The following is a 19,908-nucleotide window of genomic DNA, read 5'->3' as shown; positions in this document are numbered from 1 at the left end:
TTGCACTTTCGGTGGCGGTAATTGTGCCATATTGGACGGCTACACTGTTTTGTTTGGGTGGATACAAAGAGGTACACTGAATCCGCCTCGGGGGACATCCTCGTGGGTGTTTCACTCTGCAGGTGGGGTGCCCACAGTGGAAATTGGAGCTGATGGTGTATCCAGGTGGAAGTCACAGGTGGATGTTTGGTAATGAGTTGGAGGAGAGTGACTCAACAGCTGCTATACCGCTGCAACAGTGGGACCTGATGTCTGTGTTTGACGCGCAACAAACAGAGAGGCAGAGCATCTATTTTTTCCCTTCTTCTTCACAGTCTATTACTAATTGTTACACAGACTATTTACTGCTTTTACTCACAACATAGCCATGAAACATGATGTACTTTTATTCACTTAAAGTTTACCATTCTGGCTTTGCAATGTCAGATTTATCATGCCTCTGAACTTGTGCCATATAGTCTTATCCTTTATCCATATTCTATTTGTTTGATATATACATGTAATTTTGTTCTTCATAAACATGAATTCAGGTGCATTTTTTTTCAAAGGGTACATGGCATCCTCATTTGTTGTTTACCTGGTATACATTTGTTCGTGTGTCTTCAAACTGTCCTACACATCCCCCTCATATGAAAGCAACAGCTGGGCACAAGCTCCTCCTGGGGGAGGCTTGTCATAAGTAATCCTGGGACGTATTGTAAGTTACAAACTAAGGTAGATACAGGTGAGTTAAGGAGTGACAGTCTGAAAATCCAACTTTAATGCCATCTAGCAGGGCCCCCATATGTCAGTGATGGATGTGGTCAAACTTGCACCTGTTTGTTAGTTCCTGGCTGAATGTTAACCAAACGGAGCCAAATGTGGTGCAGGCGTGCTAATGCTGCACAATGCAATAGATGGTGCAAAAAACTGCACCTGCATATCAACGCGCTAAAATCAGCTCTGACACTTTCCTCAGGAGCACTGAGCTATATTTGGTGGAGGTGCACAGAGGGGCAGCGACATTTTACTGTCATCTATTAAGCAATCGTGGAGAGAAAGGCCTTCTAATTTTTTTTTCCACAGTTGCAACTCAGATATGTTTGGCAAGCTGAGGGTGAGTGGGACACCAAACCGTTTTGTATGAATATAGTTTTACATAACAGAATTATTCTACTTTACATAAGTTGCTGCATTTGGAAGGGTCTTTGCTTCATGAGTCACCTAATAGCATGAGCGTTTACAAAACGTCTTACTATCAACATTTTGGAAAACAACATATATAAGTCCCAGTGCACACATACACTTTTGACCTGCCAAAACTTCCACAAAACAAGTTTAAGTTTCCCTCTGTAGCTCTAACAGAAATCATTGAACAAAAATACATAAACATATTGTATTGATTTTTACATTTCCAAGCAACTTAATTTTCTCTTGAGGGTGTTTTTTATGACTTAAAAGAAAGTTTACTTTTCTGCTGGGGTTCCACTGGCTTTCTAAACATCTTACAACTTCTGGGGAAGTTTGCTTTTCCAGGAGTTCTGCCCTTATTGCTTTTTTTTTTTTTTATGGCTTTTGCCTTTATTATATGAGACAGCTGAAGAGAAAGGAAATGTGGGGAGGAGAGAGTGGGAGATGACATGCACCGAATGAACACAGACCAGGAGTGGAACCTGCGATCAGTGCATCGAAGGCTGTAGCCTCTGCATTCAAGATAGCTTACATGATATAACATTCTGAAAACTAGATTCTGCTCCTGTTCTTCTTAAAGGAGAAGTTCGGTATTTTTAAACCCGGGCCCTATTTTTACAAATTCATCTGTCGAAATGACTCATAGGAACGAAAACTTTTGGAATCTGTCCAGAAGACGCCTCCGCTGTAGCTGCGATACTGCTGCAATGGCTGCAACATAATCCAGAGGAAATTGTGCCCAATCAAAGTACGTCCACTAAAAGTGCTTGTTTTTGCAACTGACAGGCTCATAATGAACTCTAACTCACGTTTCCAATGTCCTTTTCAGGTAACATCTCACCAACCGTGAGATTTCAGAGGGAGACTTCTGTTTGTGGTTACACAAAAAGGATCTTACTCTTTAGAAAAAGGACGACCTTTGTAGGGATCATTTCTGGAATGTTGTTGGACACCTGGAGTAACAATTTGAGCCTGTCGGTGGTAAAAACGAGCACAGTGGATGTACTTTGATCGGGCGCAATTCCCCTTGGGTTATGTTGCAGCCACTGCGGCCTACATCGGAGGCCATCTACTTGACCAATTCCAAGAGTTTTTGTCCCTATGAGTCATTTCGACACCCACATTTGTCAAAATAGGGCCCAGGTTTAATACAGAACTTCTCCTTTAAGGCAACACATGATTTACAGATCCATCCATCCATTATCTATCCCGCTTATCCTGTTGAGGGTGGCGGGGGGGCTGGAGCCTATCCCAGCTGTCATTGCGCGAGAGGCGGCGTTACACCCTGGACTGATCGCCAGTCAACCACAGGGCACAGACACAGACAACCTATCATGCTCACACTTTAGAGTCACCAATGAACCTAACGGGCGTGTCTTTGGACTGTGGGAGGAAGCCGGAGTACCTGGAGGGAACCCACGCATGAACGGGGAGAACATGCAAACTCCAACCGGTAACCGGGATTCGAACCAGGAACCTTCGAGCTGTGAGGCGATTAGCGCTAACCATTGCTAATGATATAAATCAGTGTCCAGCTCCTCTGCAGTGGCGAACAAGTTATCCAAAGTGAATCATATCCTGTCTCTCTTCTTTTAAGAGCTAGATGTTCTAATTCTGACCTTCTTACAGACTCTTTTCATTTTACTCACTCTTCTTGCGCTCCTTTTTTCCACTCACGACTTAATGGTTTATCTACTGATAAAAAGAAAACTGCAGACAATTTTCGTTTAATGTTTCCGTCCAACCTCTGCTTTGATAACCAAGTGACTAGTGTAATACAATCATCCACAGAGTACAATCACAGTCACAGCGTATTTCTTTTATTCACTGCAAAAAGTAGTCTGTGCTTTTATCTTATCTCCCACAACTGTACTTCTCTGTATTCAGAGCTTAGCCACCAGTCGATCGCTCACCTGCAGCTTATTGTAAAGGCTGCAGGTTTGGTGTGTAGACCGACAGATAGGGAGACAGTTTATCAGACAGCGGTGTGTATGCATAATTATGATACCAGAATACATAAAGTGGCGCAGACATCACAATCATTCATTCTGTCCCTGTCGCAGAACCTTCAATACTAACACGCATCAGAATTGAGAAGGGAGCGTTGTGGGCTCTGCAGCAGGCAGTGAATATGATCTATGATACTGTAGGATGTTGTCAGGGCGGCTCGGGGGAGCTGTGTAGCAGCGTAGGACCACATGCCTCCCACCCATTGCCATTCTGGAGGTGAGATTTTCTACACTTATTCCCGCTTCCTGCCAAATTCCGAGCCCATCTGCTGGTGCTGTAATCAAAGATGGCAGTGACACCTATCAACATTGTCACAGCCCATACACAAGTGCAATGACATGAGCACGCTGGCACGCACTCAAATGTGCAAAGGCGCGCACACAAACAGTGCCACGCAGACGCCTCAATGTGTTATCCTTATGTTCGAGCCAGATGCCCCTTTCTGACATCAGACCCCAATATTTTGCCTGATGAACTCGTTCGTCTGGCCTCTGTTCATGGAAGATGCAAGAATGTGAAGCCTCGCTCCACCATGGCAAGATATCGCCATGCAGCACAGGAAGGAGATTGGTTAGGAGGCACATATAGCTGTTAATGTGTCTGACGTACACTCGCACCTTTGCTTATTTGACATTCTTGTTCGCTTTTTCAGAGTGTAGACAAATTCATCCACCTATAAATATATATTTTCCAGACCCCGCTGCTCATCCTTTAAAGAAGAAAGGCATGGAAACACGAGTGAGGTGACATGCAATCTTAGCATTTGACATGTTTATTTCATGAGGTGTTATCATCTACATTGTGTCTCAGAGATAAGGGATATCAAGGCCGCATATGAAATCCCAAAGACTTTTTTCTTACCCTCCGATCCAACACGACTAGCCAGCAGTCACTCAATTTGTTTGTGTAATGAATTCGTACACACGCTTTGTGGATTTGGGATCAAGGAGGTTCATATGGAGGAGACAAGGTGCAGGGGTCGAGCTGTTAGTAAAATTCTAAGGCAACATTTGCATCTAACCTGAAACGACACCCAAACAAAAAACCTTTCCATCCATCACAGCAGAATAAAGGAAAGCTCAGAGGTGAAGTTAAATGCTGTATCAACTCAACGTTTAGCCCGCTAACCCCATCGGGGATTCAAAACACCTACACGTAGCTTTAGTGCTCCGTTCTGAATTTGCTTGACACATGATTACAGACGGAGAGCTTGGACACAATCTATATGCACTTTTTGTGACCGCTTTAAAACTGCCAAGGAAACATTTCCCCAAAGGCCTCAGTAAAACACTATCACTGCTGAGTGTTTTCTACTGTTTGTGTCCCCCATCATGAACGATTCTGTTTGTGGGGAAGAAGTAGAAGTAACGCCGACATTTCTGACTTAAAGGTCATGGTTAAATTGATAATCTCAAAGATTTTCATGTAAATAAACGTCTGTTAAGTCTCTATCTATCACCAAATGAGGTAACACAATGGTGATTGAGCCTATGGCCCACTGATGAAAGCCTTTGCATTTGCAGTATTACAGATCGGGTGTCGGTGGCGACCTGCGGCGCCCAATTAGTGACGCGTTTTCCATCAGCCAGCAGTGGTTGGTCTGCCAGAGAGGGTAGGCGTAGCTAAGCGGCTGTTTTTCTGGTCTGTGCGAGTGTTGCGAGTAAACTGTACTCTATTATGGCTGAACAATCAAAGAAAAGATCGATGACTGCAGATACAACTTCAAAAATAAGTGAAAATCCAAAGAAAAAGAAACACATTTTACGCTCAGATGAAGGCAAACAGTCTAAAAAGAAAAGCGACCGTCAGCGAGGAAAATCAAGAGTTACAACCGGAGCCAACCGGTTGTGGTTGTGTACAATGTAGTACACAGTATGGCATCTGGGGAGTGTTCTCCTGCAATTACCTTTTATCACCATAGGTGCAGCCACAGAGAACGAAACTGAGATCGTTGAGATTACCACTACAAGATTATCGTGCTCCATGAATAAATGGCGTAAAGCATGTTGTTATGGGGTGTAAAATACACTAAAACATCATCAAAGTTTATACTCACAGAGATTCTGCGCTGTCTTGGAGTCCAAGATGCGAAGCTCTTTGGCCTTTTTCTTGAATTGCTGCATTCTGTCGTCAGTCTCGTCTTTAACGTCTTTTTTCACTGCAGGAAGAAAAAAAAACAATATTTTGAGATACACTTAGTCGACGTTTGGGAAATGATATATAATATAACAAGATGCCATTTATTCAAATGCGACACTGACTGCTCTCAGCTCTATAATTACATGATATTCAAAATACATATTTTCTCTCAATATGTCCCATAACAAAGTGGAATGAATAATTTACAAGCATTAGAATGCAAATACATTTATGCATATTGAAATGTAAGCTAACAGACCAAGATGGGTAAGACAGCACCAGATGGCATTAACCAATTAATAACCATCGTTTCCATACCAGTCTTTGTTTAAAACTTTTATTTTATAAAGGGAGAAAACAAAGGGCAACTTTTAAAGCAGATTAACATGCGACACATCCTACATTCAGCTGGTGTGTGTGTTCAGTTTTCATTCGTAAGGCCTCTGTACATGTCGTCTGTTGAAAGGTGGATGTGATAGATAACTCTGGAACCACATAATGCTCATTATCATCGTCTGTAGCTTCAGAGCACAGTCCTTCTGAGGTCTTCTCCCTCTTCATTTATTTGCAAGTGCCAACGTTTCTGTCACTGTGACAGTGGGTAGATGGTTGATAATCACTGCTCCTTCCCCGAGGCCCTCTCTGTCAACTTGCTAGAGCCAAGGAGATAATTGTGTTACCCCCCACAATCCCAGAAAATGGCATTAAGTCTCTGTTACATGACTGAGCACAAAAGACAAATTGGCCCAAGAATGAAGGGAACTTGGATTTCATAATGGAGACATTATTGAGTCTGCACTCTGGGGAAACACCACATTTTGGCTGGTATTATTCCTCACTTACACTTCAATCACGAAGAGCTCCAAAAACACAGGTGTCCATGCGCACAACAAAAGATCAACATCTCAAACCGTAATTATACTAAGGAGATATAAATGATTTATCTTCACAGAGAAGAAGCAGCATTATGAGAAAGTAGATTCCTTAGCCCCTCCCCTCTCCTCCCAGTGGCTTATGGGAGAGGCAGCACACTTTGCTGCTAATCATCACAACTGCTCTGTTTAGGCCCAAGGTGGGAGTCTCCCAGGAAATCTAGAACAAACAATCTGCTCCCAAAGCGCCGCCTTGCATATTTGAAGAAACAATCAAAGAGGCAACATCTCCTGGGCAGCCGGAAGAAGGAACGCTGAAGGCACCTGCCTTACTCCAGTGCTTGCTGTCAACAAATGACATCAGGGATGCAGTTGTTTACTGTATTAAGAAGTGCTTAAATGGATGTAAGTGTGTACCGATGTTAAAAACAGTATTATGGTTTGATTTTTCATCTGAGGAAGTGTTCCACAGAGGCTGGGAAGCCCCTGTACCGGGACTTTAAAGAGGGGGTATTATGCTGTTTCACACATTTTAAGACATATATATAATTTGACAATGTTGGATGGATACTTAACGTGGGTGAAGTTTCAAATATGTAAGTAAAAGTATGTTGGAGTAATCCCCAGGCTTCTCAGCTCAGTCTGCAGGCTGCTGTGAGCGCCAGGTTTCACACAGTTTTTTCTACATGCAGCCTCAGCAGGCTTCGGAGAGCTGGCCAATCAGAAGAAAGCAGGCTTGTAGGGGCGGGGTTTCTTAAAGGCACAGAGCTGATGAGTCGTTCCAGGCAGAGGCTGTATGAGGGCCTGCACAGAGCACCAGCGTGAGAAAAATTATGAGGTTTTTTTAAGTGTAAATTATGCTTAGCTAGTCCACAGGTATCACAGAGTGAAATATGAAGCTTTAACTTAGCATAATAACCCCCCCTTTAAGTCAACTTGGACCTGATACAAAACAAGTTATAAAAGCTACATGCTCAGTGGGGCTCAGAGATGCATTTCAGCCTATGGCGTGAACTTTTCTTTTTGTTAACAACAGGAAGATCGTGTTCAAACAGTGAGAAAACAAAACATTTTTTGCTTCAACCGTTGTCAGGATGAAGACTTTCTTGCCACTTTTTTTAAGATAAAAGCACTAACTTGGCAAATCAATGAGCGTCAAGGGGTCTGGTACTTAAAAACCGATGTCATCATACCTCCTCAGCTGCTGAATGTTGTAATGTCGATGTGATTTTCTGCCTACAAATTTCCTGGATTAAACCTGCCTTAATGCTTGAGATTGTACAACATCGCCACACATATTTATTTCCCGGTTTAAGTGTCAGCAATTTTGTATGACACTTCATCCGCAGCCACCAAATAAGACAGCCACAAACTAAATATTATTCACTTCATAAATAAATCCTCTGACCACATCATTACAGGCACAATACCCTCAGTGGAGTGCACTGAGTCAGTTAGCAGAGAGGCCCAAGGAGTCATGCTGGATTTCTCATGTGGCGAGAGCCTTGGACAAAGAAACTGGAGAGGCAGCGAAAATAAAACATGAGGAAACAATGATCTCCCTCAGAGAGTGGCCCACAGACAGAGGGCAAATTAAACTGAGAAGGGAAATTTGGCTGCTTTTCGTACTAAATTGTTCTCTTAAACCCCCATTCTCTTTTCTCTACAGCCACTTGAATCTCTCACCAGAGTACCTAACACACTCAGCGGGGATCTCTCGGCCCATTCGTCAGCGCCTCAGCTGTCTTCGCCCTCACCCCCAGGGCCCTATGCTCTCTTAAATTAAACAGAAACACACTGTCTTTAATAATCGGAAACAGCCACATTCCTATCTGATGCCATCCTATACACCTCTGAGCTCTCCCGCTGGGCGCTGAGTAGTCGCATCAGTTGGATGATTTCTGCTACAGTATTTGTTGGCTGACTCAATTATGCCACATGTCACATGCTTCCTCTGAGCACTGCGTGTAGACTGATGGGCCCTGGAGGGCTCGCGCACTCTCAAGCTGCCACAGTAGTTGGAGTCCCAGGTGTGTAGACAAGATGACTATAGGTGGCATATTTCAAGCAGATGGTGGGCCACAACAATAAAGAAAGTTTCATACATGTCTCCAAAACAAAAAAGTTACCTGGCAGATACTATCACTCGCTCCACTTGGTGAAACACTTACATAAAGCAAAACTTGGACAAAAGTTTTTGTTGTTCTTTGTATTAAATTGCCATTTTGGGATGTATGTCCATTGTTTTGTTCTGCCAAGACAGCTTAAGCTGTTCAACAATGTAGGTCCATAACAGCTGATCGAAGTCATTGCCAGCATTAAAACGTGTTTAACTAGTTGCCCAGAGGCTATAATGTAATCCCCCCATTGTTTTATGTTTGTTATAGGAATCCAAGAAGAAATCCCTCAGTAAAGAGGCTTTTTTGGCAGCTTGCTGGACTCTGGGTACAATGGTGACATAAAGCCATAGGGCATAGTGATACAGCAGTACATTCTTTATGAACTGAATAAGGTGTGCGATCGTTATAGGTTTGTTTTTAGGCGAACTCCGTCTATAAAAGACTGGAGATGATATTTTTTTAGCTACGATCAATAGCTTTGCACTCATTGTACTATGCAGACCTCCACTTTGGCATAGCTGATTTTTCAGCCAGATGGTCCTCAAGGAGTAATAATAGAGTCAGAAACTTTTGACTCGACAGTGCAAGTCTGAGAAGATGTACCAATAAATTATAAATGCTACCTTTCCACATAGATTTTCTGTAATATGTGAACCTACACGGGCGAGGAGCTTTGAGAAGCATGTCAAGGAGGAAGTGTTTCAAAATCATGTTTTAACAAAACACATGAAAGATTCACCGGAGCCAACACAACCACGTGAAGGAAAAGTCTCTGGTGAGTATATCTGTTACACATTCCATTAACTGAGGGGGAGTTCAAGCGCGCTCCGTGCCAGAAGGAGTCACCAACTAGATCGAGGTTCCATTGAAGAAGCACACGAATGTTTGAGGAAAAAACAGAATTGGCTTATTAGAGATGACTTGGCAGCCACGTTAAGCCTTCTCTGTGGGCCTTGGACGGAGGTATACCCTTGGGAAGCTCTGTGATAACAAGAGTTCTCCAACACTTGGACGTCCAGACTGTTTGCTGGCCCAGAATCCTCGTCCTGGTTGGCTTCCATGCGATATCTCCCTCAAGACGTGCATAAAACCCAGGGCATTACAAAGCTAAACACTACCACATGTTCACTTCCGGACACAGACCATGCGGCTGAGCTGCGCCACCAGACGACATAAAATAAGCGGGGCTTTGAAAAGAAATAAAAGAAACTGCAGATGACAGGTCTTCAACAAACATATTTACAGTAAAGGCAAAGGGATAGAGGGGAACAGACAATGTGGAGTCTGGTCCTCTACGAGGCAATTTATTCCCTCAAATGTGCAATCTGCCTGCAAACGCGTGCCCTGTCCTCAATCTCAGGGACTCACACTGAGGATTGAGCTGCTGGAGAGCTGCCAGACCGTCTAAAGGAGATGGATTCTGAGGAAGAGTCAGTGGCCTCAGCCATGCCACAGACCCACAGAAATACCAATTCCCAAAGAGTGGGTGTATATAAAAATGCACAAATTGACCAGCGAAAATACCCCTTGAAAGTTCAGCGTCTCTATTTTATAGATGCTGAACTCATAACACCCATCCAACCCCATGAAAGTCGGGGGATAAATAACTACAAAGAAACAGTCAGATAGGGGAAACATGAGAGGATAAACAAAAAACATATAGCAAGGTATTAAGGAGCATAACATGGTGAACAAAGGTGTTGCAGAATGCCCACTGGCGAGATAAAGGCTCGAGTAAGAAAGAAGGTGCTGGGCGCAGTCATAGCTGGGATAATGAGTGAGACTTTCAAAAACAGAGAGCGCGCGCGGGCTCAGGATCTGAACGTACCAAATGACCAGTGAAATCCAGCTGTGACCAATTTCTCCCACTGACGACGGCTAAAGAGAGGTGTCTCTCTTAACCGCACAACCAATTTGCTGTGCGGATACACACCTCTCTCTACCCCGATCCTCCCGATATCTTGGATCTCAGAAGCATGCCCCCCACCCCCCTCGCAAGAAGGCAATGCCTCTCCTTTTGACTCAGAGACTTTAAATCATTTAGTTGGCTTTCAGCTTGGCAGACCTGCATTGATTGTATATACTAAAGCGGAATACAAAAAAAGTCTACCTATTCAGTATGAATGAAAATTCAGCTTTGGAGACAACAAGATAAGTGCCTGGTAATAAGACGTAGAGTTTGTGGGAATGTACATGTTTCTAAGGCTTTTATTTGTCATCATAACGATAAATGCCCCCCCTTTGTGAAGCTTTAACCTTCACTAAGAAAGACTGTTGAGAAGCAAAAGTGCTTCTGCGCTCAAGGTGAAACATTGCAGTGAAGTTGCTGGGGCGTGGGGGCTCTCAATCATGCAATCATCACTAGGCCTGATAATAACAGTGAGTGGGGGGAGTGGCTGATAATGATAAAGATGTCGAAAACTGTGCTTTGTCAAAACACACGTCTATGAGCAAGTTTTTAAGCTAACCGGTGTTCTGGAGTTACCCGTCGTCCCATCTTAAACCATCTGGTTCTGGTTATGGGAGATATCTAAATAAAACAGTGTGTGTGTTTAGGGAGCTGGACTCTGACCTGTGGCCAGTAATGTTTTCAGTATGCAGGGAGAGGCTCAGCCCACGGTTGAAGGTACGCAGCTGGGCCTGGATCGCGGCCCAGTGAGAAAAACGCCTCCTCTTCTAATTGAGACAACACAGATCTCCCTCAGTGACCCCGTTCCCTGTTCCTATTCCAACAGCAGAGGAGGAGGACTCCTGCAAGCCATTAATGTTTTCCATGGAAAGGTTTAGTTTCTGTGAAAAGTGGGGAATGGGAGCAGTAATGTCAGGGACATTATGTTCAACAAAGACTTCCTTAAGTGAATCCTGGCTGTGATGAGAAGAATCTCTTTGATTTGCGAGGAAAGTGTTGTTGAGATTTACTTATTGTATTCACAGACGTTCTATGTATTCATTGAAAGGAAACAATGCCGTTGTTTATGTCATGTCACGAATTAACTTCTACTCCAATTCTATCCAAACAGACTTTTAAACTGAACTTAAAAGAGAAAACACAACAATGCTGAGCAAGTAAAAAAAAAATCCCTGAAATCAATAACTGTGAGCTTTTTCGATGACCTGGGGTTCGGTACAGCCTTTTAACAAGTATATATTTAATCTGCCCACATCTACACATGACTGTTGTTCTCTCTCAGAGGCAGGGAGTGTGGGAAGGCTCTGACTCTGCCTCTTAAATTGGTCATGGAGACATGCTCCTGGGGGCAGCGAATGGATTGCGCCTGACAGCCAATCAGTTCGAGGAAACCATTCTCTGGTGGTGCCGAGGCTGCTCGTTGTGACCCAGTGCGCCTGAGCGCTGGCGGGAAGGCACTGGGCTGATGGTCCAAACGGCTGCCCCTGGTGTCTGTTAAGACCCCGCTGTGCCGTCCAACCTTTAGCATTCAGCAGACAACGCTGAGGCCGGGTTGTGTCACTATGTGGGGATGAAGAACAGAGATTTAAGGCTGAGGCTGTTCCTCGGACAGCTGACAGGATTACTGATGCCCCCACAGTCTCTATTACCTCTCGCAGCACCGCGTTACAGAGGAACCAGAGGAGGGACTTGCTGCAAAAAGGCTGAAACAGAGTAAAATGTTATGGTTTGCACCTGTACTGTTGGGCACTTTTAAAGGACGTATTAGGGAATATGTGTTTGGTCAGTGCCAGGAGTTACATGAAAATACTGATTTCAGTTTCACCTCCGTGCCCTCAGAGAGAAATCGGTCTCAGACATGTCTGGACTTGTTTTTCGCTGGAAGATGAAGCAACAGAAAACAGCAGTCAGCAACTATCAGAAAAGCTTCCAGAAAACTCCTCATCACACGCAGCTTTCAATGTACTTTACACGTTACATATAAGAGGTTAATAAGCCATGTAACAGGTTCGTGTGTGTGTGTGTGTCTTGAAACTGACGCTAGACGCTTTCCACTTCTTACAGACTTTGAGCCAAGACAAGTTAGCAAAGGTCATGGATCAATGTCTCCACTGAAGCCATGAAATTGCTTCGCTCTTCTCATCTAACATCTTGTAAGAAAGCAAACACGACTAATGACAATAAGATAAGTTTGTTTTTTTATTATTTCAAGTGTTTTACTTTCAACGTGTAGTTAAAAAAGGACAGAACACGATCTGGGTGCCATTTAAACTGTCTGCTGGAGAAAAGCTGCTCTGATTGTGTGCAGTGATTGTCCTACTTTAGAGTGTATTCGACAGGGTTGCATTTTGTACATTTGTCAGCTGACAAAACATAATCTGCCCTCTCTCTATCTCTTGTAAAGCTTTACCCTTTCCCTTCCTTTCATGTGTAGCCCAGCTCCTCTCTTTCTCGGAGAGTTCTTCATTATTGCAGGATGAAAAATGGGATGCTAAACAAGCAGGGAGAAGTAGTTCTGATTTGATTTGTATTATGTCTCTGTTATGAGCCATAAAAACCAGCAGATAGAAAGTGGGAATAATAATAATAACACATTTCGGTGATGTTTTCTGTGTCGGTGTTTTTGAACAAAATTAAACACGCAGGTGTGTCTAAGCAAACAGCTAAGAAGAGTGACGCGTGAAAGGCTGTCAAACAAGGAAAAGACGACCATGCTTATGTTTTATTTTTAAGAAATGTGCTCAAGTATTATCTCTTCTTCTTGTGAAGGTTAACCGATAGGTTGATCCAATTTGTCAACTGAGGCGTGAAAGGACTTAAGAAATACTTCACATTTCTGTGCTGGAAAATGTCAAGGTTTGCCGAGTGATGAGGACAAGGAGGAGGGAGAAATGACTTTTTCTCATTCTGGCAGCTCGACTCCACGCTTGTTAGCAGCAATAGGTTTATCCTTGGCAATCAAAACGGGGACAGACATATACAGTGAAGTTGGAAGTCCCCAATCACATAACAGACAGCTGGTGCTGTGTCTGCCACTAAAATGCAAGCATTGCCCTTCTGTACGCGCGCAAACACACACACACACACACACACATAAAATAAAGCTGGGTTCGGTCCCAGGATGTGATTGAGGCTGTAACAGCTTCCATGGTGTCACCTCCTGATGACTATTCTTCACACAGCTGCAGAGAAGCATGTTCTGGTGACACGATGGTGTCAAGGCAGACATGCCCTGATTAAAGATGCAACACGCGGCACCTGGGGATAGAGTTAAAAGCGAGGCAGGGAGAATATGAGCGTTAAGAGAGGCACTCAGTCGTGAACTGCATTTAAATCCCAGAACCACAGCAGTTGTTGAGCTGCTCACCTGCCTCCATGTTTACAAGGAGTATCTCTCTCTCTCTCTCTCTTCTCTCTCTCTCTCTTTATATATATGCATAATGGCTGTTTCCAACCATTCTGATGATACCCAGCAGCCTCCTCATTGTGACCATAATGCCACGATGCCCTCCAGCTACAATCAGCCACTATTAGCACGTCAAAGTCGTGTGTCACGGCGAGCACCTTCACAGAAAAAAGTCCATCTAAATATGCTACCACTGTATAAAGAGTAATAGAAGCCTAAAAGCTATTATACTGAGCCAATGTTCAAAACTGTGTTTACCTTTAATAGACAAAGAATATTGTCGCACGGAGCGCGCGGTACAGATTCACAGCATCCTCTTTGTACACAAATTAATGTTGATTTGTTAGAGATGAAGTGCTGATGTGCTCTGTAGTGTCCGAGTGGTCGGGGACAGTAAAGATAAAGATATTTGTGGGGAACTGAAGAGAAGGAGAGAGGAAAGAGAGAGGCTTTAAGAGGCTTAAAGAAACAAGGAAAATATGAGCATATTGCATTAAAAAGTACTGCTCCTGTTACCCAGAATGCCTGCTTCTGAGCATGCTCTCTCACAAACATAGTGACCTTCTAATACATAGTAACCGCTTCCTGTGAAATGACTACTTCCAGTGAAATCACTGTTCTCCGCTGGCCTCTAATGGAGATGTAATAAGATGTGTGAAAAACATAATTGTCGGGAGAGACAGGAGAACAACTTTAAAATTACTCTAAGAAACAGGAAGGTGGCTTGATGAGTGATTGTTAGGGGGGGGAGAAAAAATATATGCACATAGAATTATAAAAATTGACACCTCTCACGTGCAATTCAAATGCCCCCCATTATACGTTAGCGACAGGAAAAGCAGCAAAGGCGTAATTATTTGAAATCTGGCTGACTGGAGTGCAGCCTGTGACTGTGTGTACCGCGCAGAGTCCAAATCTTGATTACAATTATCCTTTGTTTAGTCAGCGAGAATAAAAACAGGTTAGTCAGGCTTAATGAGCACTAATGATAGACTTGCTCGGTGCAGTGGAAGAAGGTAGGAGGTCAGAGCACTGTATGTAAAGCAGGCTTTTGTCTCTGACACGGCACGCCCCGTGACTCCAGTCGCAGTAGGGTAATTGGATTCCTGAGTCGTGCTACACTGGAATTAGGGGTATCCATGGTGTTTGGGGGCACAAACCATTTAAGTGCAAGCACCTCTTAGTGGGCTGATTATGGCGTGTTTATGAGTCCTGCTGCTGCCCTGCTTTCGGGATGACTTGGATGGTATTAACCTGTTGGCAGAAAAAGAGATGCTGAGGCACTGAGTCAGTCACTTAGTGGAGTTTCTGTTGTAAAGTGGAGCCTGTGAGCGAGTGGAAGGGTCCAATAAAAGACCATAGTGCTGACCCAGACTTTTAGTTGTTACCGTGAACCTACTTCACCCTTTCGCCAGAAATAACAGCATTACAGCAGGACACCTCAAATACACTATTACAACTTTTTAGGACCTTTGTGCAAACTATTAATACGCATGGTAATGTCCATGCATCCATTTATTAACTATACCGCAGCCTGGACTGATCGGCAGTCAATCACAAGGCAGACAACTTTTAAAGGCACGGCAAGTTTATTTATAGAGCACCATTCATCAATACACGTTAAGTATTATTATCAATGAAACTTATTAGTCGTGTATCAGAACACTTTGTCGGGTTCCAAACCCTGAAAAGGGATCCCCAGAACTACCTTTTCTCCTGTAAGGGTTTCAAACCCTTGGAGTTATTACAATCACACAATATTTGAAAGCAAAACATAGTTTGTTGTTTATTTAAATCTACCTTTATGTTTCTAAATCAACTCTTTTGCTCATGTCTGTGAAGGTTCTCAGTCATCCAGGTCCAGGTAATTTGAAGCTTAATCCAAAAGGCAGCTGGACTTGGTTGAAGTTCTTGAAGACACCTCTCATCCGAAAGGCTTCTTCAGTTCTAAACTGACCGCTAAATACTAATGACCTCCAGAGGCTTATATTTCTAGCTCTGTCCACCAGTCAGTTAGAACTGAAGAAGCCTTTCGGATGAGAGGTGAAACATCTTCAAGAACTTCAACCAAGTCCGGCTGCCTTTTGGATTCAGCTTAGAACTCTTAGTTTTAAGAATTCCCAGAATTCTCTTGGGTCCCAAACCCTGGAGTCCCAGACTCTTAGTAAAGTTGTTGAATTCCTCTTGCTCACATTTACACCAACGGGCAATTTTAGAGTCACCAATGAACCCAACCAGCATGTCCTTGGACTGCAGGAGGAAACAGGAACACACGCATGCACGAGAAGAACACGCAAATTCCACACAGAAAGGCCCCCTAAGTCCAAACTGGGTTTCGAACCAGCGTCAGCGCTAATTACTGCACTGCACCACCGTGCAGCCCCCAAGGTAATGCAAATTAGATAAGAATGTAGGGGGTACGATTAAATATAATAGCTTTATATTATATTTCACAGCTACTGTTTCACCGCAGTAGGAATAAGAAGGTGCTGTAACATGATGACACCCACTCTACTTTATAGCACGGATGTGATCAATGGGGAGGTTAAAATCAAACAGAAGGTAGCCGTGGGAAAGCACAGAGAGTCATGTATGCCTCCTTTCTGATCTTTCATGAAAGAACATGTCCATCAAATCTACACCGACTCGACAAACTCAAGTTCTCGTAATAATCTCCTTGATTGCGCAGTGCTCTGTCCGAAATGGCAATCATATTGAAAAATACAGTACAATAATGAGATGCGACTCGAGCCCAGTGAAGTCCAGAAAGTCAGTCCAGCATCCACTAAGGCCTCATAATAATCGTGTAAAGGAACGCGTGTGGTGAAACATACACTTTAGAGAAGTTGCTGTGATGTGCTGATCAAAAGGAAGTACACAGACTTCTGCTGCTCTAAGCCTATCACTACAGTAGGTAGCGCTACATGAAGGGAAACTGCATGAGGGCAGATGCATGTCCAATGGCGTAAGATGATCTCTGGGATGTGTGTTCTCTCTCTAGTTTATTTGGCCCCCGATCGGCCTACTTTGCTGTGATCTCTTACAAACACGCACACACACAGTGGCCTTGATCTTGACTTGAGACTATAGACTTTCTGAATCCGTGGTACAATTCCATCTCTGGTGGATTGAAGCAACGGCTACAAAGAGAAAAATGCACATAAAGAGATGTGAGATATACTGTAGGCCACATTGGCGTACGCACATAGGTAAAAGAGTCGTAAGTAGTCACGTGGGAAGTGCACAAAAAGGAAAAAAAGATGTGAATCCTCAAAGCGTTCCAGCCCCAACTGCCATTTCACCCTTAATAGCCATGAACAACAATAAACGCAGGTTGTGCTAGCACCAGATGTTCATCTCCGCCAAAGTGTCACTTGTCAGGTGGATTTTATGGCTGTTCCGATTTGTCTCTGACATATAAAGCGTAAGTGCACACATGTTGAAGGAAAATTGCTAAATCCTGCCAAGACATATCGTAGAAGAGAGAAAAAACTAATTCATGATGGCATTTCTCCAGGTGCCACGGAAACGCAGGCAGGTTGAAATGTAAGGATGTATGGGCAAAGGCACGCTTATAGATGATGCGCGCTAATACGCACAATCTGTTTATTCCATGGTGCATATTTTTAAAGCCTTATATGCTGCACATGGCGGAGCAGATGCTGCATTCATAAGCTGCAACAACAAAAAAAAAAAAGATTTGTTGGTAGCACGAGAGGGCAAAATATCAAACTTTCCCACAAAAGCAAAAAGGAAAAGCTGCCACGCAATTTTATATTCTGCTCTGTACAGTACTCCAAGTACTTTACCTGCATTTCATATGCTTTTAAGATACCACTCCTGTGAAACCACAATAGCTGAAATACTGGCATTACAGCCCCAAAAGGCAGAGTTTGTGGTGCTTTGACATGTAAGTACATCACTTAAGCAATTTAGAGCTCTGAATGGTTATTGCAGCCATTCTCTTAAGCACCAGTCTCTGAACTGATGGGCTCCACCTCAGAAATGTGTCGACGTGAATCAACATGCTCTGTAGCAAAATATACACTTCCACAGCGCCGGGTCGCGTGAATGGGTTACATTCATTGAATTTTCATTTCACTGCTCTCTGCCATGATGCGTTCGCATGAAAGCCAACGTCGGGGGAAAAAAAACACGAATTTAGAGACATTTCTGAAGTCGCACGGACAAAAGGATAAACGCTTTTAGAAGTTGGAAAAGGCCGCTGATCCAGGCTCATGTGAAAAGAAAGTGTACCACGATTATGATTTTGTTCCTTACTTCCTTTTTCTCCTTCCAACCATGAATTCACCTGAGTTACACTGATCCGTGCAGCGGTGCTGGGACTAGAGAGGAGGGGAGGTTCACAGATCCTACAGCACAGGATAAGCCTTCCATTGGAGGAAGTGGAGGAGGCGCAGGAAGGCAGCGGGGAGCATCTTGAAAGGGATATACAGTGGTTTCCTGCTGGCCATTCGTAACTAGCATAACGCAGAATTGTCTGTGTGTGTGTGTGCACATAACTCTATGCATGCATTAAATTAGATATATGTGCAGGCATTTTCCTTGTTATTATAGACAGCGTCTTCTTTTTCAACCCCGGGTGCTGTTATCTGTGACAGCAGTTGTGTCTGCTGGGGTTGGATCACCTGCAAGATGCACAAAGAGACACTGAGGGACCAGCGCTCCACTGTGTCAGTCAAAGGCGACAGCAACAAAAACAGGGACAAAAATAACCCTGACAATCACCAGGGAGAATCTGTTCAAATTAAATTAAGGATGAATTTAAAAATATGACAAGGACCGCCTAATCATCTGTTTTTACCTCAGTCACAGACAACTTATCATCAGATTGCAAGCATTTACAAGAGTTCAGAGTCTATGAGGGCAGGCAGCTTTCAAAACATCATCCTTGTCTTTGACTTCTCAATACCTTTAAAGGCATTCCTTTTATTTCCAGAAGAGAACGATAAGAGGATAACAGGTTAGAAGTACTGCAAAATGTGTGAACGTGAATCACGCATATGGCAAGCTAGCGGGAAAAACTATGGCAACTGTGGCTTTCGGCGTCAACTCTGACACATGTACGATAGATTGCATCCGATATTGCAAATAACTTCACTTAGTCGTGTCTGAAAAAGAAAGTGACGTACCGAAAAAACAAAAAATACGCGTGGGCCTGCTTTTTAACAGATGCTGGTAAAAGTGCTCAATCTGAGAAATGAACGAGTCCATCCTCCTTCGCGTGATCTTCAAACAAGAGCAGTTAACGAGACGCACACACTTCAGAAAAATGAATCCGCAAAAACCTCCAAGTTGCCGACGTACTTCAGGACCCAGATAATCGCATGGCAGCCTATTTCAGACAACCAGGTGGCAGCGTGTGTTTTTGAGGCTTATGACTTCCCATACCACCCACAATCAGCAGCGTCCTCCAGGACTTCAAACACTCCCTCTGTTCTCCAAACCCTCCGGTCTCCGCTCTCTCGGGGAAGCGAGCACCTGGCCCGGAGTTTCGTATTCCTCTCAGGTGTGCCTCAGCAGCGTTGCACGGGCCTGATATGCACGCATATTAAGTACTGTATTGGCATTCTATTTTTCCAATAGTTGCTATTTTACTTTCAAAGTAGGCCACCAGTGAAGGACAGTGCACCTTTTCTGCATACCAATTTCATCAGATAGAGGATGAGTGGTCTCCATATCCCCTCAGGTTTTAGGTGTGTGCCTGTGTATGCATGTGTGAAGGTGTAACAAAAAGAAAGCCTGGTTAGTTTTCATGTCTTTGTTAAACCATAAAACATGCGACCGTTATTTTAATTCGCTTCTTAACTATGCAAAACAAAGTCTGCACTTTTTACTCAAGTCCTTAAAAAATCCCCAACATGGTGGTACCTCTCCTTTCCCTCCACACTGTCCTCCATCCTCATCTTCTCTGTCCACCCTCTGCCTCGGTCGCAGGTAGCTGTCTTCTTATCAGAGCTGGAAGCTCACAGAGTATTCCCGGAGGCCGTTCATGGGTTTCTGCCTTACGGGACTCCACAGACTCAAAAAGCAGCAGAGGAAGCCCACACCGACTTCATTTCCCGGGAGAACAAAGCACATAGTGGAAGGTAGTGGATACATTACACAAACCTGCATCCCTGTCACTTACAAAGTCAGAGAGCCTGGAGTCAGGGAAGAGCATGACGCAGGTAGCAGGGGCCCAGCTCCCCACAGCATCAGTATTTACCTTTTGTGAGGTCTTTGTTCTTTGTTGCTGTTTAATGACGCTCACTGAATATA

At 43.7% G+C, this 19,908-nt stretch overlaps 1 protein-coding gene across 1 annotated transcript in view; it reads right to left on the bottom strand.

Moving 5' to 3' along the window:
* diaph2 (diaphanous-related formin 2) overlaps positions 1 to 19,908 on the bottom strand; it is a 411,814-nt gene that overhangs the window by 179,264 nt on the left and 212,642 nt on the right. The window contains exon 19 of the mRNA XM_069669466.1: positions 5,237 to 5,338. Coding sequence (XP_069525567.1) covers positions 5,237 to 5,338 — 102 coding nt within the window. The remainder of the gene's footprint in view (positions 1 to 5,236; positions 5,339 to 19,908) is intronic.

Source organism: Semicossyphus pulcher, unplaced genomic scaffold, assembly GCF_022749685.1.
Source record: "Semicossyphus pulcher isolate SPU_LCO1_2020_fin unplaced genomic scaffold, fSemPul1.0.p SCAF_2, whole genome shotgun sequence".
Taxonomy (NCBI): Eukaryota; Metazoa; Chordata; class Actinopteri; order Labriformes; family Labridae; genus Semicossyphus; species Semicossyphus pulcher.
This window is presented reverse-complemented; position numbering and strand designations above follow the sequence as displayed.